This window comes from Heterocephalus glaber, unplaced genomic scaffold (genome assembly GCF_053883595.1).
Source record: "Heterocephalus glaber isolate CG9 unplaced genomic scaffold, H.glaber_assembly_v1.0 deba00000347, whole genome shotgun sequence".
NCBI classification, from domain to species: domain Eukaryota; kingdom Metazoa; phylum Chordata; class Mammalia; order Rodentia; family Bathyergidae; genus Heterocephalus; species Heterocephalus glaber.
In genome coordinates, this window is record NW_028258143.1 from 46677364 (window position 1) to 46699657 (window position 22294).

Below are 22294 nucleotides of genomic sequence, written 5' to 3' on the forward strand. Positions count from 1 at the left end.
TCTTTCCTAATGAAAACTCTTTCAGCTTTACTAGTCTATACAGTCTGTCTTTTCTAAATACAATTTGTTCATATTTGGCATTCTGTACTTGTTATAGGATTAGACAGACATTAATATGTACCTGAAGTCTTCCTGGCGATAAAGTGTGAATATATGAATGTATGGATGAGTACACATGATGAATATAGGTTGAGCACTTTCCTAACTTTTGAGTAAGCTCATCAAATTAGCTGTTCTAAATTTTGTATATTCTAGACATTTTAAAGTTATTTCAAGATTGATAACCATAAATAGTCAATCACCATACTATCATAAGTCATTTATATTAAGGTATATCAATACATATATTGAGAAGTAAACAAAACTACATAATCAGATAAGTTACTAGTCTTGATAAAAATCTTAAATACATGTACTCCCAAAATAAAATACTCAATGTAGTTTCATATAATTAAAAATTATCTTTGTGTGTTGTTCATTCTCTATTTTCTACCTTAATTACAATTTTTGCACATTTGAAAAATAACATAAAAATGTAGTCACAATAGTTTCAATTAATTCTTACTTTTTTGTTCCTGTAGTAGTATGGGTCCACATCTTCCAAGGGCTCTGACACCATCCCTCCAGAAAGGCTTCCATAAATAAGTGGGAGCTTTTTGCCAACTTCCAAATCAGGATTCGGCTTTAAATCATCATCTTCATTTTCCTCATCGTGTTTCTTAGCGATGTGCTGCTTTATAAGTTCTAGAGACTTTTTGCTGAAGGGAACAAGGCCCTTCAGTTCTGGGGAAGCCATTATTTCCAATTTTGTACCTGAAAGAAATTAATTTTCTTCAGTTTGATAAAGAAGTTGGATTTATTAAGAAAAATAAATAAATTTGCAAAAGGTTAAAATGTGAAATATTGAGACAAATTGAATAAGTACTTTCAAAGAACACATTCAAGAGTTTTGCAGAAATCTAAGTTGTTCTGAGTTTTATTGTACTTAGCATTACACTTCACTTGTAATTTTATAAATTACTCAATCTACTTCATCTAGTCATTACTTGAATGTTCTTTATTTTATTGAAATCTTTATCTTTTTCAGTTTAATAAAAGAGTTCTAAGGTTGTTAGAGACATTTTTTGTAGTCAAATTCAATTTTCACATGAGCTGTACATAACCATTAATTGGTCTCCCCTAAATGTAGCATTCCTTGATCCTAGACCATACCCTTCTGTGGTCTTTTTATGTTTTTCATCACTTCCTTTGACTCAGTCTTAGTAAAGACAATTTTTTTTTCAGTGCTAGGAACAAAAACCAGTGCCTCTTTCCCTGAACTACTCATCCAGCAATATGGGTCAAATTTAACTTATATTTTAACTCCAATATCCTTACAAGTTTTGCCTTCTTCTTCTATTACATCCATTTTTCTGAGGAATGTTCATAGAGTTTTAATTAGTGTCTCTATATGGACATCTACCAAATGCATTTCTCAAAACACTTTCTTGCCCAAGATGTGATAATTTTACCAAAGGCAGCAATTTAACAGGTGAAAAAAAAAGTATTGTCTTTCTGCATGACTACAATCATTCCAACCTTTGAGTTACTGCATGAGCAAAAACACAAATTCATTACCCTGAAAACTACTGACAATCTTTTCCTATCATCAACCCTTCTGACTAAAATGAAATTTTTATAATTTTTCCATTATATGTCTTCAACATTATACATTTCTTTACCCAACTGAAGGTGGCCATGTTTGTAATACTATATTTGAGATGTTCTAGTTGCCTTCACATGTTTCAACTTTAGTCTTTATCCATTTTAATTCATCTTCCAGAGTCATGTTCATCAAATATAATTTCATGTACCAATTCTCAGTTCATGAATCTTGTTCTTTTTTCACACATAAAAATGTATTATTTTGCTGATTTGTTCATGTCTTTATGTTTTGTCTCTTACAGTGCTGGTATTACCTGAGTTCCTTCTACAACAGTTTTCTAAGACAGAAATCACATACATTCACACAAATACACTCCCTAGAACTTTTCTCTCTTGTGCAAAATTGATCTAATACTTTAGCACATTGCTTGCCTATTAATTAAAAATAGAAAGATAAGTTAGTCAAAATCAATGAGAAGCCACTTATAACAATCAGAATTTTGCTAATTTAAGTAAATAATAAATGAAAGGTATTTTTAAAAGACAGAAAACAATCTTCCTATACATCAAAGGGGAGGATGTACAGTATGTATCTGTGTCATAAATATACAATGGAAAAACCAAATACTCTGCTCATTACTTAATGCCTTTCATGGGATTGTAAGTTTTTTGGGCTTTCCTTTTCATGTTTGTTTCATTTTACCTGAAGAATGGCTTCCTTTTTATTTTAAAGAAATGTCTATATCAAAAATGTTATCATATTTTTTAGTTCTCATAGTATACATATAACTATGCTTCAAAAATTTAAAGAGATATTTTAATTGGTCTACTTCAGCCTATGGAATTATTTTATATTGAAATAGTTATATGTAACCAGAAAGAGGAACATTTTCAAAATACCAATGCTAGCTTATGCCCAAGTTTTTAAAGAGACATTCCGGGTTTTATGTATGAAGCAACTGTAATGAAGATAATAAGGACTAAGAAGATCAGTATGCACCTACTTGGAGTTCCATTTTCAGACTGATGGCATAAAGGCAGTTGTTCAATTTAAAATGGAATTATCGTCCAACACTGTTATTTTAATATCACATAGAAAACTGACCCTAAGTTTTCCAAGAATTACTCACAAACAGTACAGACACATCCAAACATATACCAGACAACACTTCATATGTTAAGCTTCACTGAAGGGAAACATAAGCTTTGAAGAATTATAATTTATAAGTTACAGATAACTAAAGTTTTCTTACATACAAATTTCTTCTGTAAAGCATTTATTGAGCTTTTATAATTATATTCTTTGTACAGAGACCCAGAAATATGCATATTTATTAATAACATGTTTATCATTATAAACATTAATACCACATTATATTATATAATGCTGCTCCAAAAGGTAGTTCTTCTGTTTATAGTTTTTCTGTTCTATGCCTTAGAAAACACCTGCAACCTAATATTGTCTCACTATTTTTTTAACTGCTCCTTCTATTATAGAAAGCGAAGAACTAAGGTGGTTTCACTTCTTCAAATAAAATTAATTAATTAATGGGCTTTATGGCCAATAACTGGCTGTTCAAGGATTTCTTTCTTTTTACATGAACCAATTCTGGTCCTGCTTAATGTTCTTACTGAAACCTTGAATATTCAATAAGGAAAATGAGTGAAATACATATATATACATATTTTAATAAATAAATTTGAAAATTTTATCATAGTATGAAAAAATATGACTTGAAAAAATATGATAATAAGATAGATTTATAAGGGACTGTTCAAACATTTGACCAACAAATAAAACAAATTAACACTCAATCCCTTAGTATTCTGTATGATTTATTTGTGATACCAACAATTTTGATTGTGCTGGAAAAATATCTTAGTAGAAAGAAATGAAACAAATGCAATCATGAATTTTGAAATGGGATAAATTTACATTCAAATCCCAAATATTGTTCAATGTTTTGAGACACCTCAGTCGAGTTACCTAATGTCTTGAAGATTTTTTTTCTGTCATAAAATTGGGATTCCTCCTTGGATTAAATAAGGACATTTTTAAAAATGGAAAAAACCACCCAGTATCATAATTAACACATAATAGGAAATAACGTGAACATTATGACTTGTTTTTAGATGTCCCCCCAAAGCCTCATGCAGTCATAGGTGAGGCTTTTCCAGAGGTGGCTGAACCTAGAATGTGTGACTGATTCATGGTCTAATGCTAGGATTAATGGTGCTATGATTAAGGATGGGGTGATTACTAAATTAGTTCACTGACTATTTTGGCACTGGCCTAATCCTGGTAGCCTGGATATAATATAAGGGACAGAAAGAGGCTTGCCTTCCCCCCCACCTTGCTTGCTTTGCTGCCTTCTCCCCACCATGAACTGTTTCTCCTCTGTAATACCTGTTTGCCATGACACCTTACCTTAGAGCCAGTTGATTATGGACTGAAACCTCGACAAACTGTAACCTAAATAAACATTTCCTCCTTTAACTTTGGATTTCAGATATTTTGCCTCAGAAATGAGAAAAGTAACTAAGAAAATGAATTTTAAATTGTGATAAAATTTGATATCTTAGAGTGGTGGGACAGATCGAATAGAATAACATATAATAGTACTACAGATAAAATTTTGGATCAGAGATTTAGCTCAGTGGTGTTGCATCTGCCTCACAAATGCAAGGTACTAAGTTCAATCCCCAGTTCCACACACACACACACACACAAAAAGATTTAGAAATTTGGACTGTCTGCTCAAGTAGAGTGCAGAGATGCTTTTGTGCCAGAAAACTGTCAAAGAGTTTTACTTAATAGTAACTAGAATAAAAATCAATACTAATTTGTGTCTGCCAAGAAAGCTAATATTGCTTTCCTCTTTATTGACAGAAGATGGATGAGGCAGACTTTCTCTATTCTGCATAATCTATGACCAGGTACAGAAACTGAAGAGTCTTCAAATGGTATCACAATATTAATGAAAATAAAATGACATATTGAGACTATTTAAAAGAATAAATGATGCACAATAATTGAGCCAGAAAGAATACAAGTAAAACCTCTTTGTTTCCAAGTATTTTGATGATTTTCATAAAGAATAGATAAGAGACTTCCATATTATTCAGAAGAATGTATTGAAATCAATGAACAGAAGACAGAACAGACGTTGTTCAAGATAATAAAGAGCTTCCTAAATGGCAGTCATAAATGGATTGGGTTTATTTAGGCATTAGACCTGTCTTTTAATTATCAATGAGAAGCACTGACTTGTTGATTGGTAAAATTAAAGTGATTAAAATATAAGCAAAACTAATCTTATATAGCATTGAATTAATAAAATAGAATACATTTTTATGTATGATTTTGGACTATAGTGGGAGTAATTCTTGCATGTAATATTTTAAGAGACCTCTTCTGATGGCTAACAAAATAAGCTTATGTATGTTAAGACTAAAAGTAAAATTCTATTCAATCCAGTTATTCTCTTTCTAGGTGTCTTCTTGAAAGAGTTAAAGACATCAGATTACAGTGATACATGCACACCCATGTTTATAGAAGTGCAACTTATAACAGCTAAATGTTAGAAGCAAGGTATATGTTCATCAACAGATAAATGGATAAAGAAAGTGTGGTGTTTGTACACAATGGAGTACTATTCTGCCATAAAGAAACTTGAGTCATTTGTAGGAAAATGGATGTTCCTGGAGACCCCAATGTTAAGAAAAATAAATCATATATACAAACATAAATATCACATAGTTTCCCTTATAGGAGAAAATACAACATAAAGAGCAAAATAAAAGGTAGATAATAGAAAATAGGAAGATAGATCTGTTGCAAAAGAGAATGAGATGAAGACCTGGAGGGAGGGTGGAAGGAGGGGAAGGAAAAGTGATGAGAAAAAGAATTCAGATGTGTTATGTGCATGTACCAACTCCTCACAAGGAAATTAATCATTATGTACTGCAAACATGTACTAATGAAAATTTAAAAAAATAAAAAAAAATTATTCTTAAAGTGTACAGAAAGGGAGGCTTCAAACTTATTGTAATGATACTTCCATCAGTGGAAATAGTCTAGATGCCTTTCAACCTCAAGATTCAATTTATAAGCCTATATTTTTACTGCATAGTCAAAGTATAATATCCACTTTCATATTCTGTTACCACTCTATATTAAAATAAGCTTAGACTTCTCATTTTGCTATCCAGACCTTAGTAACATTCCTGAGCCTTGTTTTCCTGATATGTGTAATTTGAAATCCTTAATATATTTCACAATGCTGTAAAGATTAAATCAGAAAACACAGAAATCTTGTACCATGGTTCAGGCTCCATCAGCACTTAGCTCTCTCAACAGAAGTACTTACCCTAGATGACTCGTTTAAAGGTAATTTTGATGTTGAATGAAACTACTCTGAATTTTTGACTAGCAGAATGAATGACTAGCAGGCATCGTCTTCTATGGCACTGAAAAGCAGTGTAAGCATTTATCAAATGCAATAGGCATATATTTGACTTCTAGATGGTTGAGTGCAAACTCTAAATTATTAATCATTGAATCATAATTCAGTAAAAGCATTTCTGTGGGAATTTATATAATATGGTTCTATCACTATGCTTTCCAGAGAGCTATCTTATACAGAATTAATGCCTGAAAAACAGAAAGATTAATAGTTAGTATGTCCATTAGACTGCCTTTCTAAAAAATTGAACTGTGAAAGAAAACTTTTGTCAATAATTGTATCACACTCAGTTCACACTTCTTCTCTGAAGAGTCTACCTGTACCAATATTTTATGTTGTTAATTGAAGTGAAAGTCATTTCTCTTGGATATCAACTGAAAAGTGAAGAACCAGCAGAAGTATGGGGAGATGGGGTGAACTTTTATAGAAAAAGATTTCTTTCCTTGAGTATGAACCATAATTTATCATAATAGTCTGGTAATTATAATTATGATAACTCTTAATGAGTGACTATCATTTGTGGAGAATGAAATTAGATGTGTCTAATTATATTATTTAATTTCTCACCTATTGGCTTGTGATTACCATTTTACAAATGAGGAGTCAGAGTTGATCAGTTTCATGTGCTCTCCATCATCATATAGCTGATTAGGTGGTAGAGGTAAATGCTAACCTAGTTGTTTTAAAATCTAAATTTGCGTAGCTTTTAACTATAACATAAGAAATATTTCCAAACTACAGATATTTTAGGTAATATTTTATTGATACCTCAGTATGGCAACTTTGTCCAAAAATCCAGGGGTCCACAGGGATAGTTTAGCTTCCAAGTTCCATCACTGAATAGTTGATAGGTTAATGTCAGTTGAACATTTCTAGAATTTTTTTCTTTTTCCAATGATGCCAAAGTAAAATATTTTCAATTTGTAAAACTGAAGAAGAATGAGTGTAGTAAACATTAATTTGGATAAGAAAAGATATTGTTTAACATGGTAGCCCACTATATACATTTAGAGAATTTGTTATAGTATAAGTAATGGTAGGAGATTTTCAATAGAAATGAGACAGATAATATATAGTATAGACTATATGTTAGACTCTCAAAGATCTAAAATGTGACCACATGATTTCAGCCTACCTAGTCAAATGCACCAATTCAAGATTCTAATCTAGTTTTGTAAGTGAGGTAGAAGTTTGAGCAACATCTTTCAGCAATTTCAGGGGCAAGGGTAACAATAGAGTCAATGGTCCAAGGCAGAGCATTTGGTGGTTTGAGGCTGACCTACTGGACTGGTTTTGCCATTTGATATTGGCTGTGGTCTTAGCTGTGACAAAGTATTTTCTTAGGGCTATTAAAATTTAGGTTTTAATCTATCACATGCTTTTATTTCTCCATTTGGTTTTGTTACTGTTATTAAAAATATTCAAAGTATTACTATGCAATTCAATGATTGCTTAGAGGCAGAGATTTATGATAAAGCCCACACAAAATGATAACTAAAACTCTAGGTGTGGAATATGTAGGTGCTATTTACTCATTTCTGTCAGCTTTTTTCCATGCTTCAGTTTCTTCAACTATGAAGTGAGAGTAATTAGTACCTACATCCTAGAGTAATATTAGCATGGAAAGTTAAGAAATATAAGGCATCCAGAACCTTGATAGTTAGGTACTACACAGTCAGTAAATATTATTTATTGTTATTTTTAATCCTTTTGAATATAATATTTTTATGTGACTCACAGTTTGAATGGAAATAATTGCCTTATTTCTGGAATTTTTGAAGAGAAAATGCAGAATGTAGAAAATGGGAAGGCATTCCTTGTTCCTCGAAAAGCAAAACTAATATTGTCAAAATGGTCATATTACCAAAAATGATATATAGATTTAATGCAATCCTGATAAAAATACCAAAAACTTTTTTCATAGAACTAAAAAATAATTCTAAAATTTATTTTGAAACAGAAAAACACACAGGATAGCCAAAGCAATGCTGGGTAACAGGAGCAAGGCAGGAAACATTATGACCCAGATTTCAAGTTATACTACAAAACCACCATATTCAAAACAGAATAGTACTGGTAAAACAAAACCCCAAACATATTGATCAATGGAAAGAATAGAGGATGCAGAAACAAACCCAAGCACCTTCAGCTACCAGATTTTTGGCAAAGGGGTCAATACTATAACTTGAAACAAAGGTAGTCAAACAATGGTGCTGAGAAAACTGGGTGGCCACATGCAGAAAAACAAGTTTTGATCCATATCTCTCATCCCAAACCAAGAATCAAATAAAAATGACTAAATACCTATATATAAAAACAAAAACACTGAATTTATTCAAAGAAAAAAATTGGTAGACATAGGCATAGGCAAAGATTTCCTAATCAGAACCTCACTGTACAGGAAATAGTACCAAGAATTAACAAATGGGATTTTAAATTGAAAAGCTTCTGCAGGGGAAAGAAACAACCAACTAAGTGAGGAGACCACCCATGGAATGGGAAAATATTTTGCCAGCTAATCCTAAGACAAAGGATTAATATTTAGAATATATAAAGAACTCAGAAAAGACCTAATTAAAAATGAGCAACTGAAATGAATAGATACTACAGAGAAGAAGAAATACAAATATCCATTAATATTCCAGATGTGGCAGTGCACACCTGTATTTCCAGCAATTGGAAGGCTGAGACAGGAGTATTGCTGTGAGTTCAAGGGCAGCCCAGAATGCATAGTGAGACATTTACTAAAAAAAAAAAGTTCAATAAATACATTAAAAAAGGTCCAGCATCTTTGGCCATTAGAGAAATGGAAATCAAGTAAACACGGATATTCTACCTTAGTGTAGTAAGAACGGCCATTATTAAAGACTGAAAAACCTACAAATACTGCTGAGATTGTATGAAATAAAGAAAACCTCATACATTACTGGTGGAAATATAAAATAGTACAACTACTTTGGAAATTACTATGGAGATTTCTCAAAAAACTAAAAATAGAAATTCCATTTGATCCAGGTATGACTCTCCTGTCTATCTTACTGGAAGAGCTAAATTCATCCTAGTACAATGATACATATCCATGTTTATAGCAGGACAACTCACAACAGATAAATCACAGTAGCACTCTATATGCCCCTTAACAGACGAATGGATAAAGAAAATATGGTATAATACACAGTGAAGTGCTAAAAGCCATAAAGAAGGATGAATTTGAGTCATTTGTAGAAAAATTGATGGCTATTGAGACTCTTCAGGCTACTGTATGTGAAATAAGTCAGTCAGAAAAGGCTAAATATTACATGGTCTCTTTAATATGACAGACTCAAAATATAAACAACTTAAAAAGCAAAATAATGTTAATGTTAATAAAGTCGACAGAGAGGCAGACTTTGTAGAGATGGGAAGGGGCTAGGCAGAAGTAGAGAAGGAGGAGAGAAAGAAGGATCAAAATGGGGTATGTGTATGTATCAAACCTCCAAGCTGAATCCAAACACTGTATCACAAACATGTCAGAATTTTTTTTAAAAAAGAGAATATTCAGAATATAGTTTAACTTCTTACTGGTAGCCTAAAATAATAATAATATCCAATTATAATGATTATCTGCAACACTATGACATTCTTACATTATTTTATTTTTTTAAATTGATGATTATTAATTAAACTATCAGTTAAATAAAAGTGCATAGGAAATAAACATGCTTAATACCTCTTTTTTTACAACTATGTACACTTTTTACTTATGCACTCAATCTTTCTCTCATAGAGTTTTCAGCATTATTATTTCTTGAACTGTTATTTTCCTTCATCCCTGTCACAGGAAGTTAATACTGATGGACTTTAGATATATTTTCCTTTACTTCTCTCTTTTTCTTTAACCAGAAGCTTAGAAGAGCACATGCACACACACACACACAATAAGAGATCCATTACATATAATAAAATTATCAAGAAATATCTTCTTTCTAGAAAAGAAGCTTGTCCTCGGTTGTGCTCTTGAAACAATCATTCAATTACCTGTATTTACTAAAAGTACTGTTGGAAGTTCAATAAAAGAAAAACCAAAGGTCTCTTTTCTTAGTTGAAAGACAGAACCAGGGTACCTCGGAACAAGATACCACGAAAGCACAGAACACAATTTTCCCCTAAACGCAGGTGGTCATCACAGCATTCAACCAAAATTAGAGAAACAAGGTGCTCAGGTACTGACTGGCAACATTCATGACAGTAAATGTCCAGGTGACACCATTTCTTCATTTTTCTCTTATCCTAGGAATGGCCTGCTTTACCATTCCTTTGTAGGCTGAGCTTCCCCATTTCGGAATCAGAGGAACACTAGCCTGACATTTTCCTGCGAATTCTGGCAGCTGTAACAAAATCCTTATCTACAGTGTTAAGGGAATTGAAAAGCCACTGACTGAACTAGATTTTGTTACATGGTACAATACAATTTTAATTCCTGTTTATATCATATCCTAAATAATTTAAAAGCTCAATGGGCTCTAGTATTTTATATTTTATTTTGCTTTATTTGTAAGTTTTTTGTCTCACTCTTTTAGATTTTATTCTTCCTACTTTCATGTTGTTTCCTTTTTCTTTTTGGGGGGTTGTTTTTTTTGTGTGTGATATTAGTGGTTGAACCCAGTGCTTCCTTTTACCTGTTTCCTCTTCTAACAACTGTCTCTAATTTACTATGTTTAAATACAATAATAGGTTGTATCCAGTGAAAAAAATTAACCATGCCAGCAACCTGCTTTCTCTTGTCTCCCTCTCATTTCCCTCTATGTTCTTGTGCTGAAGTTGCAGATGGAACGGTTGAGATTAATGGACGGCTAAATAAGGTATAGATTACTTCTCTCTAGATTCCCAGATTCCGGACAAGTTTTAGAAGTAGCTAATGCTATTTCTTTTTATTATAGCTATAACCCAAAACATGTCACAGTTAAAATAATGACTTCAGTTCCAAGGGCAGAAGTATTTTTATACAGACTTCTAAAGCACAGCATGGTATTTTGATTCATGTACACATTTAGTGTTATACTTTTGACATAATTTGTGGAACACACACTTTTTAAGTGTTAAGCATAGTATCAGACAACCGTGCTAGAAGTATTAATACAATAGTCACTGCATTTAAGGAAAAAAGGAAACATAATTGTAAAAAAAAACCCCAATCTTATTTTATTGATTTCAAAAAATATATTAAAGCTTCAAGAGAAATAGGGGTTGAAATTTACATTAGTTCAAACACTGGTGGACTTGGATTTTACAGATTGATAAACTGTCTAATATCTGAGATTAATCAAATAATGTCTATCTCCTTGAGGAAATGAGTTGTCTAAGATATTAAACTTTAGAATGACACACTCTATGAGCATAGTAAGATTAGAAGTGCATAAATAGTGCCAAGGACCAAACCAAATCTCCCTACCTGCATCTGATCGCAAGTTTGCAATAACAACGCCTGTGCAGGAGGATCTTGGCTGCTTTCAAAACAGCAGGAAGGGACGCAGATCAGTGGTGGCAAGAGCTTCTCAAGGATCTCCTATCTCACTAAGAAATGAGACTATGGCAGAGTCAAAGACAATAGAAAAAGAGTTTGCCAAGAATGCAAAGTAAATCCGATTCTGTCCTATATGTTTCTGCTTGAATTTTCAAAGATAAGAAAGGTGCGTGGTTCCTTTACTAGTGATTCTGGAAGAATGGTTAACTGAAAATTCTAAACTACCCAATTTCTCCAGTGTATTCAAATATTCTCAAAACTTCCTGTTGTGAAATTGTAAAATCATCCTCCAGGATTTCTAAATTACACCTTGTTACTCCAACAAAATGATCAAGTTGTAAAGCAGCAAGTTGTCCTAGAATTCTATGTCTGATGAACCCAGTCCATTAGACCCTTAGCCAAAAATTCCTGGCCAGCAGACACATTAGGGAATCAAGTGAAAGAAAAGTAACCCCTGCCATTTCCCAGAGAAATACAAAGGAGACTCTGATATGCTACCAGACTATATAATTTGCTCTGAATCCTGAAGTCCTTCATAAAACAAATGTCCCTGAGATGCAAGGCCTAATTTCACTATCTGTTTTAGGAAATTCCAAATCTAGAACCATCCCAGAAGTCTCTTGAGAACAGTTCAGAAATAGCTCCTTGATTCAGCTAATGGAGTTCTTTGAACCTTCATTGTTGCTCAGCTTCTCATACCCTACATTAATGACCAGACAGAAGAGTTTTGAAGCACTTGTCATAATCAGCCAAATACAAACCTCTAACACCTACTGTGGCTCTGATTTAGCTTAACATTGACTCAAAAACTTCAACAATGTACCAGACTGTGGGAGGTTGACAAGATGTGACAATGTCTAAACTATAGATCATGAATCCTGAAGCCTTCAATAGGACAAAACTTGTGAGAGGTCCAACACCCTGGTGCTGAGAAATGTAGAGAGAAATATCCTCTCAGCATAGCTGATGTAAATCATACTAGCTTTTGACACCATGACAGAAATCTCCTAGGACTGATAGTAAAAATCCAGGAGCATATGGTCCAACTAGACAACTTCAGAATGTCTTGTGTTGCAGCCTCTTGAAATGAATCTGATACAGACTGCTAAGCAAAAAAAAAATCCCTTTGACTGATAGTCACCCATAACCCAACCACCTTCAAAAGCAAATGGACACATAACTACATACATAATTAGTTCTTTTTTCTTACAGGAATGTACAAAGGATGAATCATTAATTGAAATTTCTGGGAAAAATGCCTAATAACATTCCTTCTCCAGAAAATCCAAATTCTTTTTATCTCTTTGGTCATCTCTTTTCCTCAGCTCTCTAGTTTTCTTCATTAGCTAAGTGCCTGTTTAGCAATAGCCTTATCATGTTAGCATCCAAGCAGCAAGAATTCTGGCATAATATCACTCTAAAGTTTGAAAAAAAACCATAACTACACAACTGGGACATTCACCTTATCTTATGACTCCCATATGCCTCTGGAATAACAACTTTTTTTCTTCTACTTCTATTCTTTACAATGCACCCAGTCTATAAGTAGTGTGACTAAAAGTTCCCAGTGGATAGGAACAATGTTTATCTATTGTTAGAGACAAGCTATTAATGGAATCCTCTTTTGCAAAAGCATTCTGAGATGATAAATTGCATGGCCACTGAATCAATGAACCAATGTTGAGCCCCTCAGAGCTGCTTCAACATCATTTCACATCAGCAGCCACAGCTGTATCTTCTTAAAGACATGCACAATAAGGACAAAAGGGATATCAGAAGTCAATGTTGCTCCCTCTGTCTTGCACTTTGAATCTCTGAGCAGTCTGCTAGCAGTGCCACAAGGCTGCATGGACAGATTCTCCATTGTAGGTGACCACTCAGCAGTCACAGCCTCCTCATGCCCATTTTTCTTACCTCACAAAATTGAAATAATCACACTTAAATAATCAAAATAGATATTTTGGGGGAACTGGAGTTGATACTAGGAAAGAGAAAACCAATGTTCAATTCGCCTTGCCGAAGAGAATGGTAAATTTGTGATATATATTGTGTGTATGTTTATACACATGCATATGCATATGAACATCCCTAATGCATGTCCAAACAATAGCAGACAAGGATGTAGCCCATAGAGTAAGATAATAAATAAATGATGAAGAAAATGACATAAACAAATTTAGGACATTAAACTCATAGAGTAAGAATCATATCTCAAATATCAGTTTCATGCTGACATGAATAGAAAATAAGCCTAAAACAACTTCTCAGTCATTTCAAATTATTCTGAAACAATTATGATTCATACCAGACAAAAATAATGTATCAAGCCTGTTACACCAGTGACATTCAAAGAATGGTAATAAGGTCAATAAAATAAGTTAACTGGGAACTAGAAGGTACCATCTGCATAAGTGAAAGTTACAGAGAAAATAAAATCTTTAAAATAGAATCTATTATGGTTGAGTCATAACTGCTGACCATTTTAGCTATTTAATGACCAATTTAGATTGACTCGTTGGGGAGCTATCTCACTGTATTTAGAAGATATATTATGCCCTATATTTCACTTTTTTATACATTACAAAATGATTCACAGCTAAATTCTCTGATGCAGATCCCTTTCTCTTAAAATTCTCTAATTAGAATCCTTTTTCCTTGAAGGGTTTAGAACTCAAATGATAGTTGAAGCGCTGGTTTTTAATTTTAATGGGAAGTTAAAAAATATAATCATTGATGTCTAGGAAGCAGAAGGTCATTGAAGTTGTGAAATTCTCAGCATAATCAACAATGTTAATGGTAAAATTCTAGAGACGTACTCCTCTTCTCCGTGGAAATGACTTTGCTAGGCTAGCTTGTGGAAGTAATGGGTATGCTCATACACTTCAGCTGAGAGTGTGTATTGGTGCTTTGTTTTTTTCTTAAGGGTAACTTGTCTATAACTTCTCAAATAAAGTTTCATGTACTCTGGTCCCTGTAATTAAACTGCCTTATCAAAATTCTTGTAGAAGTTTGAGAAGTCACATTTGCAAATGTTTATCATAACACACTTTTAGCTCCAAAGAGGGGAAATAAACTGTCCTTCCTAAGGAGCTAATGCTATAAATTCTCATATGTTGCAATGAAGGAATAATAGTCAATAATAAAGGAATGAGACAAGTATATCTGTGCTCAAAAATAGTCACCAAATCAATTACTAAGTTAAAACTATAAATTTGAGGAGTTGCATCATTCAACATTGAGCAAATTTTTAAACTATTTTTAAACTAATAGCATTATATGTTTTCATCATGTACAGCATGATATTACAAAGCATATATACATTACAAAATAGCTAATTCAAACTAGTTGACAAATATATTAGCTCATATCATTAGGTGATAGCACCTAACACCCACATTCTACATGTTGCAGGAATATAATATATTGTCATTAACTCTAGTCAACCTGCCATACAATAGTTCTCTTAACATTTCTTCCTCCTACCTCTAATCACGTGATCTTTGACCAATATCTCTCTATCTCCTCCCTCAACCACCTCAACTTCTGGTAACCACCAGTATTATCTCTACTTCTTTGTTATAATTATATACATAAAATTGCATGTGAGAGCACAGCATGATATTTCCCCCATTAGAAATAAATAAAATATCTATGGAAAAGTACTAAAAAACTATTAGGGACCTCTAGTGCCTTCTAGTTAATATTTTTATACTTCTTAAACATAATTCGCCATACATAGATGTACTGCTAAAACTCTGAAATGGAAAGTTCATGCACTCAAATTTTGAGAATAAAGGACAACTGAACTGAAATGGCACTAAGCTACCTGGAATTTTGCAGCCATTCCGGTAAAAAGAACTTTAATTTCTCCCTTGACTTCAGTCCAGTTGGTTTTCTGCTTTTGAATTATTTTTCCACTTTGACTGGTTAGTTCCATTCTGGTTTTGATTATCTGGTGCCTTGCTGGGTTTTTTGTTTTGTTTTGTTTTTTCCCCAAAAGGCAGTGAGGTTTTACATTTATTAATGGTAGGAAAAGAAACATGCTCTGGCAAGTGTGAACCAATTAAAAGTAGGAAGAAAGTAAGAAAGAAGTAAGTAAGAAAAGAAAAAGTAAGTAAGAAATAAGAAAAGAAAAGTAAGAAAGAGGTAGGAAGTTACTACCTTCAAGTTGATTACATTCAAGTTACATACCCAGAGTACAATACAAAAAGACTCTTACAAAAGAGAAATAAATAAATATTTTTGCCTCTGGCAGAAAGTTTATCCAGACTAAATTAATTCACCTTTTATACTTTTTCCATGAATCAGGATTCTGCCTGTATCTGTATTCTGCTCCCAGGTCAACCCATGTTGCCTTCAGATCCTATTCTTCCATATATTCACTTAATTCTGGACTCAATCTCTCATTCTGGCAATTTCAGCCAACAATATTCCTAGAAAATTGTAAATATGCAACTTTCTCAAAAACATTAGTGTGTATTATTATTTTTTTAGAATTCATTTTATTGTTAATTTATAAATAATAACTATATTTTATGGGGTACAATCTGATGTTCAATAATTGTATATATTATGGAGTTATTAAATGAAATTAATTAAACATACCCATCACCTTACATATCTATCATTTCTTTGTGGCAAGAATATTCAAAATTACTCTTAGCAATTTTCAAATACAAGCACCTTAATGTTAATCATAGTTACTATGCAGTACAATAGATCACTAAAACTTTACTCCAGTCTAACTGACACTTGGTACACTTTTCCCTGTACCACAATCTCCCCTTCCCTCATCCTCTCCCCCACCTCCAGCCTCCAGTAACCATTCTCTATTTTTAGGAGTTGTTTTTTAGATTCCACATATAACTGGAATCATGCAGTAGTCAAGCCTCCGTTTCTATTAGTTCTGCATCTATAAATTCAATCAACCATAAATTAACAACGATCAGATAAAATATAATGATAAAATATATCGATCTGTACTGAACACATACAAATGTTTTCTTGTTGATTTCTTTTATACAATATAGTAGAACAATAATTTATGTGTATTTATAGTGCAAACTGTATTATAAATAACCCAGAGATTTTTTTGAAATATATGGGGGATGTGCATAAGTTAAATGCAAATATCACATCATTCTATGTAAGAGACTTGAGCATTTAGGTAGATTTAGGTATTTACAGAGTGTCCTGACGCAAGCAACCTATGGATATTGAGGAATAACTATATTTGTTTTTTTGAGATCAGGAGCATTCAGGGTGGTATGGCCACAGACGCCCCATATTTGTTTTTCTATACCTGGCATATTTCACTTAACAAAATGTCCTCCAGGTTCATCCATGAAGTCATACACAATTATTTTTTCAAAGGAGTTGAAATGATTATTTTCCAGAGACTCTGCAATTCCATGTTCATTGTAGCATTATTTACATAGCCAAGATATGAAAGCAACCTAAGTGTCTACTGATGGAGAAGTAGATAAAGGAAGCATGGTATATATACACAAAAGAATACCAGTAACCCTAAAAAATGAAGGGCATTTTGTCATATGCACTGTCACTTGGTTTGATTACAACCCTTAAGTATTAATCCTGGATTTCTTCTGAATTAAAAAACAAGAAAATCAGTCTAGGAAATCAATAAATATGAGCAAAAATCCAAAAGCATATGTTCCATCCCTTCCCAAATACAAAAGTTCTCTTTTCAGAGTTCAACTTTCCCCCTACAAAGTAAGAAAATTTAGATTCTAATGATGAAGTTTCATTAAGATAATCAAGTGTTGAGGTCTTTGCAGGTGTCTCCTTTCTAGAAAGGAGTGCAGTGACACACATTCAGAGGAGCATAGGCAACTTCTGCTAGAAGTGAAGACATAGGAAAAAGCCTTGAGATCAGCACTTGACCTCAAATTCAAGTACAAGGATGTACTTGAAAAGCTCAGTGAGAGTTTGAATGCTTGGCAAGAGATGCACAGGATGTTAAGTCTCTGTATAAGATGGAGTCTCAACAGGGTGAAACGTGTATGACTGTTCAGATAGTGGAGTCAGGGAAGGAGTCCAGGAAAATGTTGTCTCATTTAAAGTACGTCTATTTAAGTATCTCTATGAATACTTCATGGTTCACTAGGAAAGTCTTTTATTTCTGTACATTCAATAAAAACTTCATGCTGTTACTTTCCATTCTACCAAAACAAGCATGATGGGGTCAAGCCAGAATCTTCTCAGTACAATTGTTATGACCCCGTCAGATTCTTGACCGGAAGAATCTGGCAAAAGGCCCTTTAAAAGCTCACAAAAGAGGAATGTGTTGTTGGCCCTGCTAGACTAATACAAAGGAGATCCTATTATGAATGTAACTCATGAACTCACCAGAAATCCTATGACATTTTTGGCCTATAATTTTAGATGCCACTGGGCCTACAAGAATACTTTTTTCCCTTTAAATTCCAGCACTGGTTTATTTACTGAAACCCTGGAGGTCTCTTGAAACTAGCTATTTATCTCTGTTCCTGATAACTGTGAGTCTGTCTACTTTTTCAAGATTCTGTCATCTCCAAAATTGACTCCAGCTTTTTCAAATGTGGAACCAAATACAATAAATGCCCACTCCCTTCTCAACTGGAGTGCAACTTGAGGGGAGCTTTGAAATATATTGTAGTGAATATGAGTTAAGTTTTTATCTCACTCTAACCTGGGCAAAAAGTAACCAGCATAGGGATGGAGGGCCCAGAGAAGAGAGTCAATATGGACTAGAGCCAAAGTCAGAGACTAGTCTGGTGCATTTAGACCATGCCGACTCTGTGAGACAGGTGGATGAAGAGCCTCACTCTAGCAGTTAAGTCAGAAGGGGTGGAATATTCCACTTGATACAATATATTTAACTAGAGACCATAGTCTCTAAATCTTTATCACCCAAATCTGTACCAAACATCTTAATCACAGGCACATCATTTTGGAATTTCCCCTAGTAAGACCCTTTCTTTCAATATCTTTGATGCTGACTTATCAGGCTGACACTTGACTCTCACCAGAGTCAGAGATGTCCACTGAGCTATTCTCAGACAGATCCAGGATGAATAAATTAAGTCAGAAACACTGAACTGACAATGTGGAAGTCTGTTTGTTGGAGACACTAGGTTTTAGTTTATTAAGACAGAGCCTAGTTTATTTTTAAACAAAGCAGTAATTGAACAAATATATGGAAGTCTCTATCATAGCTGGGTCAAGAAATATATACCAGCTGAAAAATATCCATAGCATCCCTCAGATGAAAACATTCCCTTCAGCCAAATGAGTTCCCTTTTTAATCCAGAAATAAGACCTCACTTAACTGGTGTTGGTTAGCCCACATTAATAGAAGAGGACGAAAGTGGAGAACAGTGAGACCTGTTTCTACAGCTTAGTCCTATGCAATGTTGAGTGACTGCACATGGCTTATAGCCAGTGAAGGTGGACAGATAAACATATTCCTCTCAAACTGACCAGTACTGATATTGACCTATGTGGAAATAATGGAATTAGGTTCTCAGAAATAAGGATGCCCCTTTTACACTAATTTTGTCACCATAAATTTTCAAAAGAGAGTCTAGGGTAGTAGGTAGAGAGTTGCACGTCAGTCTCTGAATAGCCCAGTTGCAATGCTGATCTGATGCTGATGATATATATGCAGTAGTTTATTAGGATAAGATATTAGACAAAATACTGCTGTTTTAATTTCTATTATACTTAGACATGCATTTACTGTTCTTGGACAAAACTGGTTAGACCTTGCATCAATTACCCTACAAAATCCAGGACCACATTAAGTTTGGGGGACAGAATTCCCAGTCTCTATGTGTTCAGCTCTTCTTCCAGTTCTCCAATGGAGATCGATTTGCCACAATATGTCTAAGGGACTGATCATGTCATCAGTTAGCCTCTTTTCCAGGGCCTATGTTCAATTTGAAGTCTTTTCACTATCATTTTAAACACAACCAAGGGGGAAACAGGGCTCACAGTACCACTCCTTTGAGTGCAATATTTTAATGAGGTTTTTTTTTTTGTGAAGAGCAGATTTTATGTGTAAACTCTGTTTTCTTCTATATTAATTAATGGATCACATAAATTCAGCAATATTCAATATGCTTGATAGTTTAATCTCCACAAAGCAGCGTTATGCACCTAAAACAAAATTTCAAAGTACAAAATGAAAGGATATTAATATCTATAGAAATTCACAGGTGTTTAAATATGAGTGGTTAGTCGAAGCTCATCCTTTTGCAAGGATGAAGGTTACAGGTCAGAATATGCTTCAAACAATAAAGTGGTAAGCAATGGGTAGATTTTTACTTCATTCCCTCTACACGTTCTAGAGAGGCCTGTCCAAAGACCTTCCCCACACAATCCATAGTTGTACAAAATGTTACTTTTCCCCAAATCTTTCACTAATCTTTATTAATTAGTCTTGAGCAGAAATTTTGATGAGCCACTCACAACTCAGGAAAATAAAGGTTAATCATGTTAAATAATTTGCTGTGTTTCCACATATATGGAAGTCGAGTTTTATAATTCTAAATTCAAAAGATTTCTCCAGTAGTGCTCCAATTCATTTTTTAATTAGCCAAATAATTTCATCAGGTTATTCCTTATTGGTTTAACCTTTCTTACCTGTAAAAACAGTAGTTCAATTATAATAGCTTTTTAAGCAAAGCTAGTTCTAATAGGTATGGTTCCCAGGACTGTTTTTATTACAGGGTTCAGTTTCCTTCTGCTTTGCCAAAAACCACTCACCTAAATGATAACCAGGGGGAAACACCCACTACGCAAACTCTTTCTTATTTCAAGATATATTCCTGGCCAATACAGAAGCTTAACTCCATCTTTCCATTAATAAAGCTGGCCCATCAATGAATAATTCCACAAGAATTTAGCATTTATCTTGATTTAACCAATGTACTAAGTTCTAGGGGTAACATAACCAGAGTCACATCATCACTTCTCAAAGAAAACTGAAGCTCCAGAAGGTGCCGGTCTTACAGGGCTAAACAATACAAAAAGCAAGCAAGTAAACATACACAAATCAAAACCCTGTTGAGCAAACATGCAAAAATGCCCCGATGCTTAAACTAAGCACAAAATTTCCAATCATATTTATGTCTCTACTTTTATATTGATGATTTGTACTGGATATGAAAAATATAAATCTTGAATTTTAAACTGCTTAGAATAAAGAGACTGAATTCCTTAGAAGCATAGTCCAACCTGCATAACCTTTCACTCTATCTGTACTATCAGTGTGTCGTGTAGTATAAAAGTCATTGCCATACAGGCTTTCTAGAAATTTTAACCTACCAGAGCACCCTGGTTTCCGAACCTTCCCTGGCGGGATGTGACATTAGCCACACATCCAATGCTGAGCGGACACTCACAGAGCAAGCACTTGGTGTAGCTAGCTCTCTTCATTCAAGTCCAGATTCCTCATTTCCCTTCCCTTGCTGGGGACTCTCAGGGTGTGTGCGGGGTGGGGCAGGTGGGAGTGGGAAAAGCTGGCAGCAGCGGTCACCATCCTGGTCTGACCACGATAGCGTGAAAATCGCACTTACTTGCTACCAAGTGACAGGTCTCCACCAGGACTTGAGGGAACCCCAAGAAGCAAGGCTCCTGGGAGTCCTTTCCTCCGGGGCTCCCGTCTCTTCAACGACCTCTGGTTCCTCAACTGTTGCTTAGGAGATGTTGCTAGGCTGGCATCTGCCCTCAGCTGCTGCCGCCAGCTGGGCTACCATGCGATGCGCCACTTTACACCGGCCCCTGAGCTGCAAGCTAGGAAAGGAGTCGCCAGGCGGTTCCGCAGCCGCTGACCCCCAACATGGTCCTGCCTAAGTGGCCAGTGGAGCAGCGTCTGCCGGTGGAAAGCTGTTTTTGTCTCTTTCCCACTCCTCCCTCCCGCTCGCAGCCACCCCAAACTCTCCCCCGCCCTCACTCCCAGGCCAGGGCTCCCTTCAGCTCAGGCGTGGGCGGGTGATACCGACACAGAGCAGCTGCAGAGGCAGGACAGCTCGGCTGCGAGTCTTCTCCAGCTGCCTGCGGAGAGAGAGGATGGCAGCAAGAGGCGCGGGGCTTGGGGACTGGGGAGGAGGTGTGTTGTGAGGGGTGTGTGGGGAAAGGAGGATGAAGAGGGGAAGAGAAAGAGAGGAAGGCAGCAACTCGGGTTCATTCTCTCCAATTGTTTTTGCTTTTCCTTTGCCTCGCTGCACCAACAGAGTACCGCAAGACAGTTGTCAGCCTGCAGCCTCCAGAGCTGAACGTTGCTGTAGATTAGTGTGTGACGTGGTTGTTGTTATCTGTAGATATACAGATGTTTAGGAAATAATTGGTTGGAATCACTGTCACCTCTTGCTTTATCTTTTATTTTTTCCACTCTGATGATTTGAAAGATGAGCTACAGAGAAAAATATCACTCATGTTTTGGAATACTGGGGCTCTACAGTGTAGTTTAAGGGTGAAGGAAAGAGATGTTTGTCTTCTTCCCCAAAGGGAGTTTGGAAAATGTTGCCACACCACAGAATATTCATTTTGTAACCCTATCTTGTTTTGACAACACGTCATTTTATCCAAAAATGCATTAACATATCTCTGGATAATAAGAGCATTTTAAGTAACTCAATTCAATCCCATTATCATATTTAAAAAATAGCAATAATGA

The 22294-nt window shown here is 34.7% G+C and overlaps 1 protein-coding gene across 5 annotated transcripts in view; it reads right to left on the reverse strand.

Annotated features, from left to right (window-relative positions):
- Positions 1-21548, reverse strand: part of Scn7a (sodium voltage-gated channel alpha subunit 7) — an 86876-nt gene extending 65328 nt beyond the window's left edge. The window contains exons 1-3 of one of the 5 annotated variants that reach the window (XM_087199873.1): positions 21195-21548; positions 15897-16046; positions 566-813 (exon numbers count right to left, since the gene is read on the reverse strand). In XM_087199873.1, coding sequence (XP_087055999.1) covers positions 566-796 — 231 coding nt within the window. In that variant the 5' untranslated portion in view covers positions 797-813; positions 15897-16046; positions 21195-21548. Of the gene's footprint in view, positions 1-565; positions 814-6878; positions 7011-15896; positions 16047-20943; positions 21160-21194 lie in introns of those variants that run through there. The other 4 variants (XM_087199876.1, XM_013076927.3, XM_087199875.1 and 1 more) reach the window with 4 other exon arrangements.
- Positions 21549-22294: the final 746 nt, after the last annotated feature.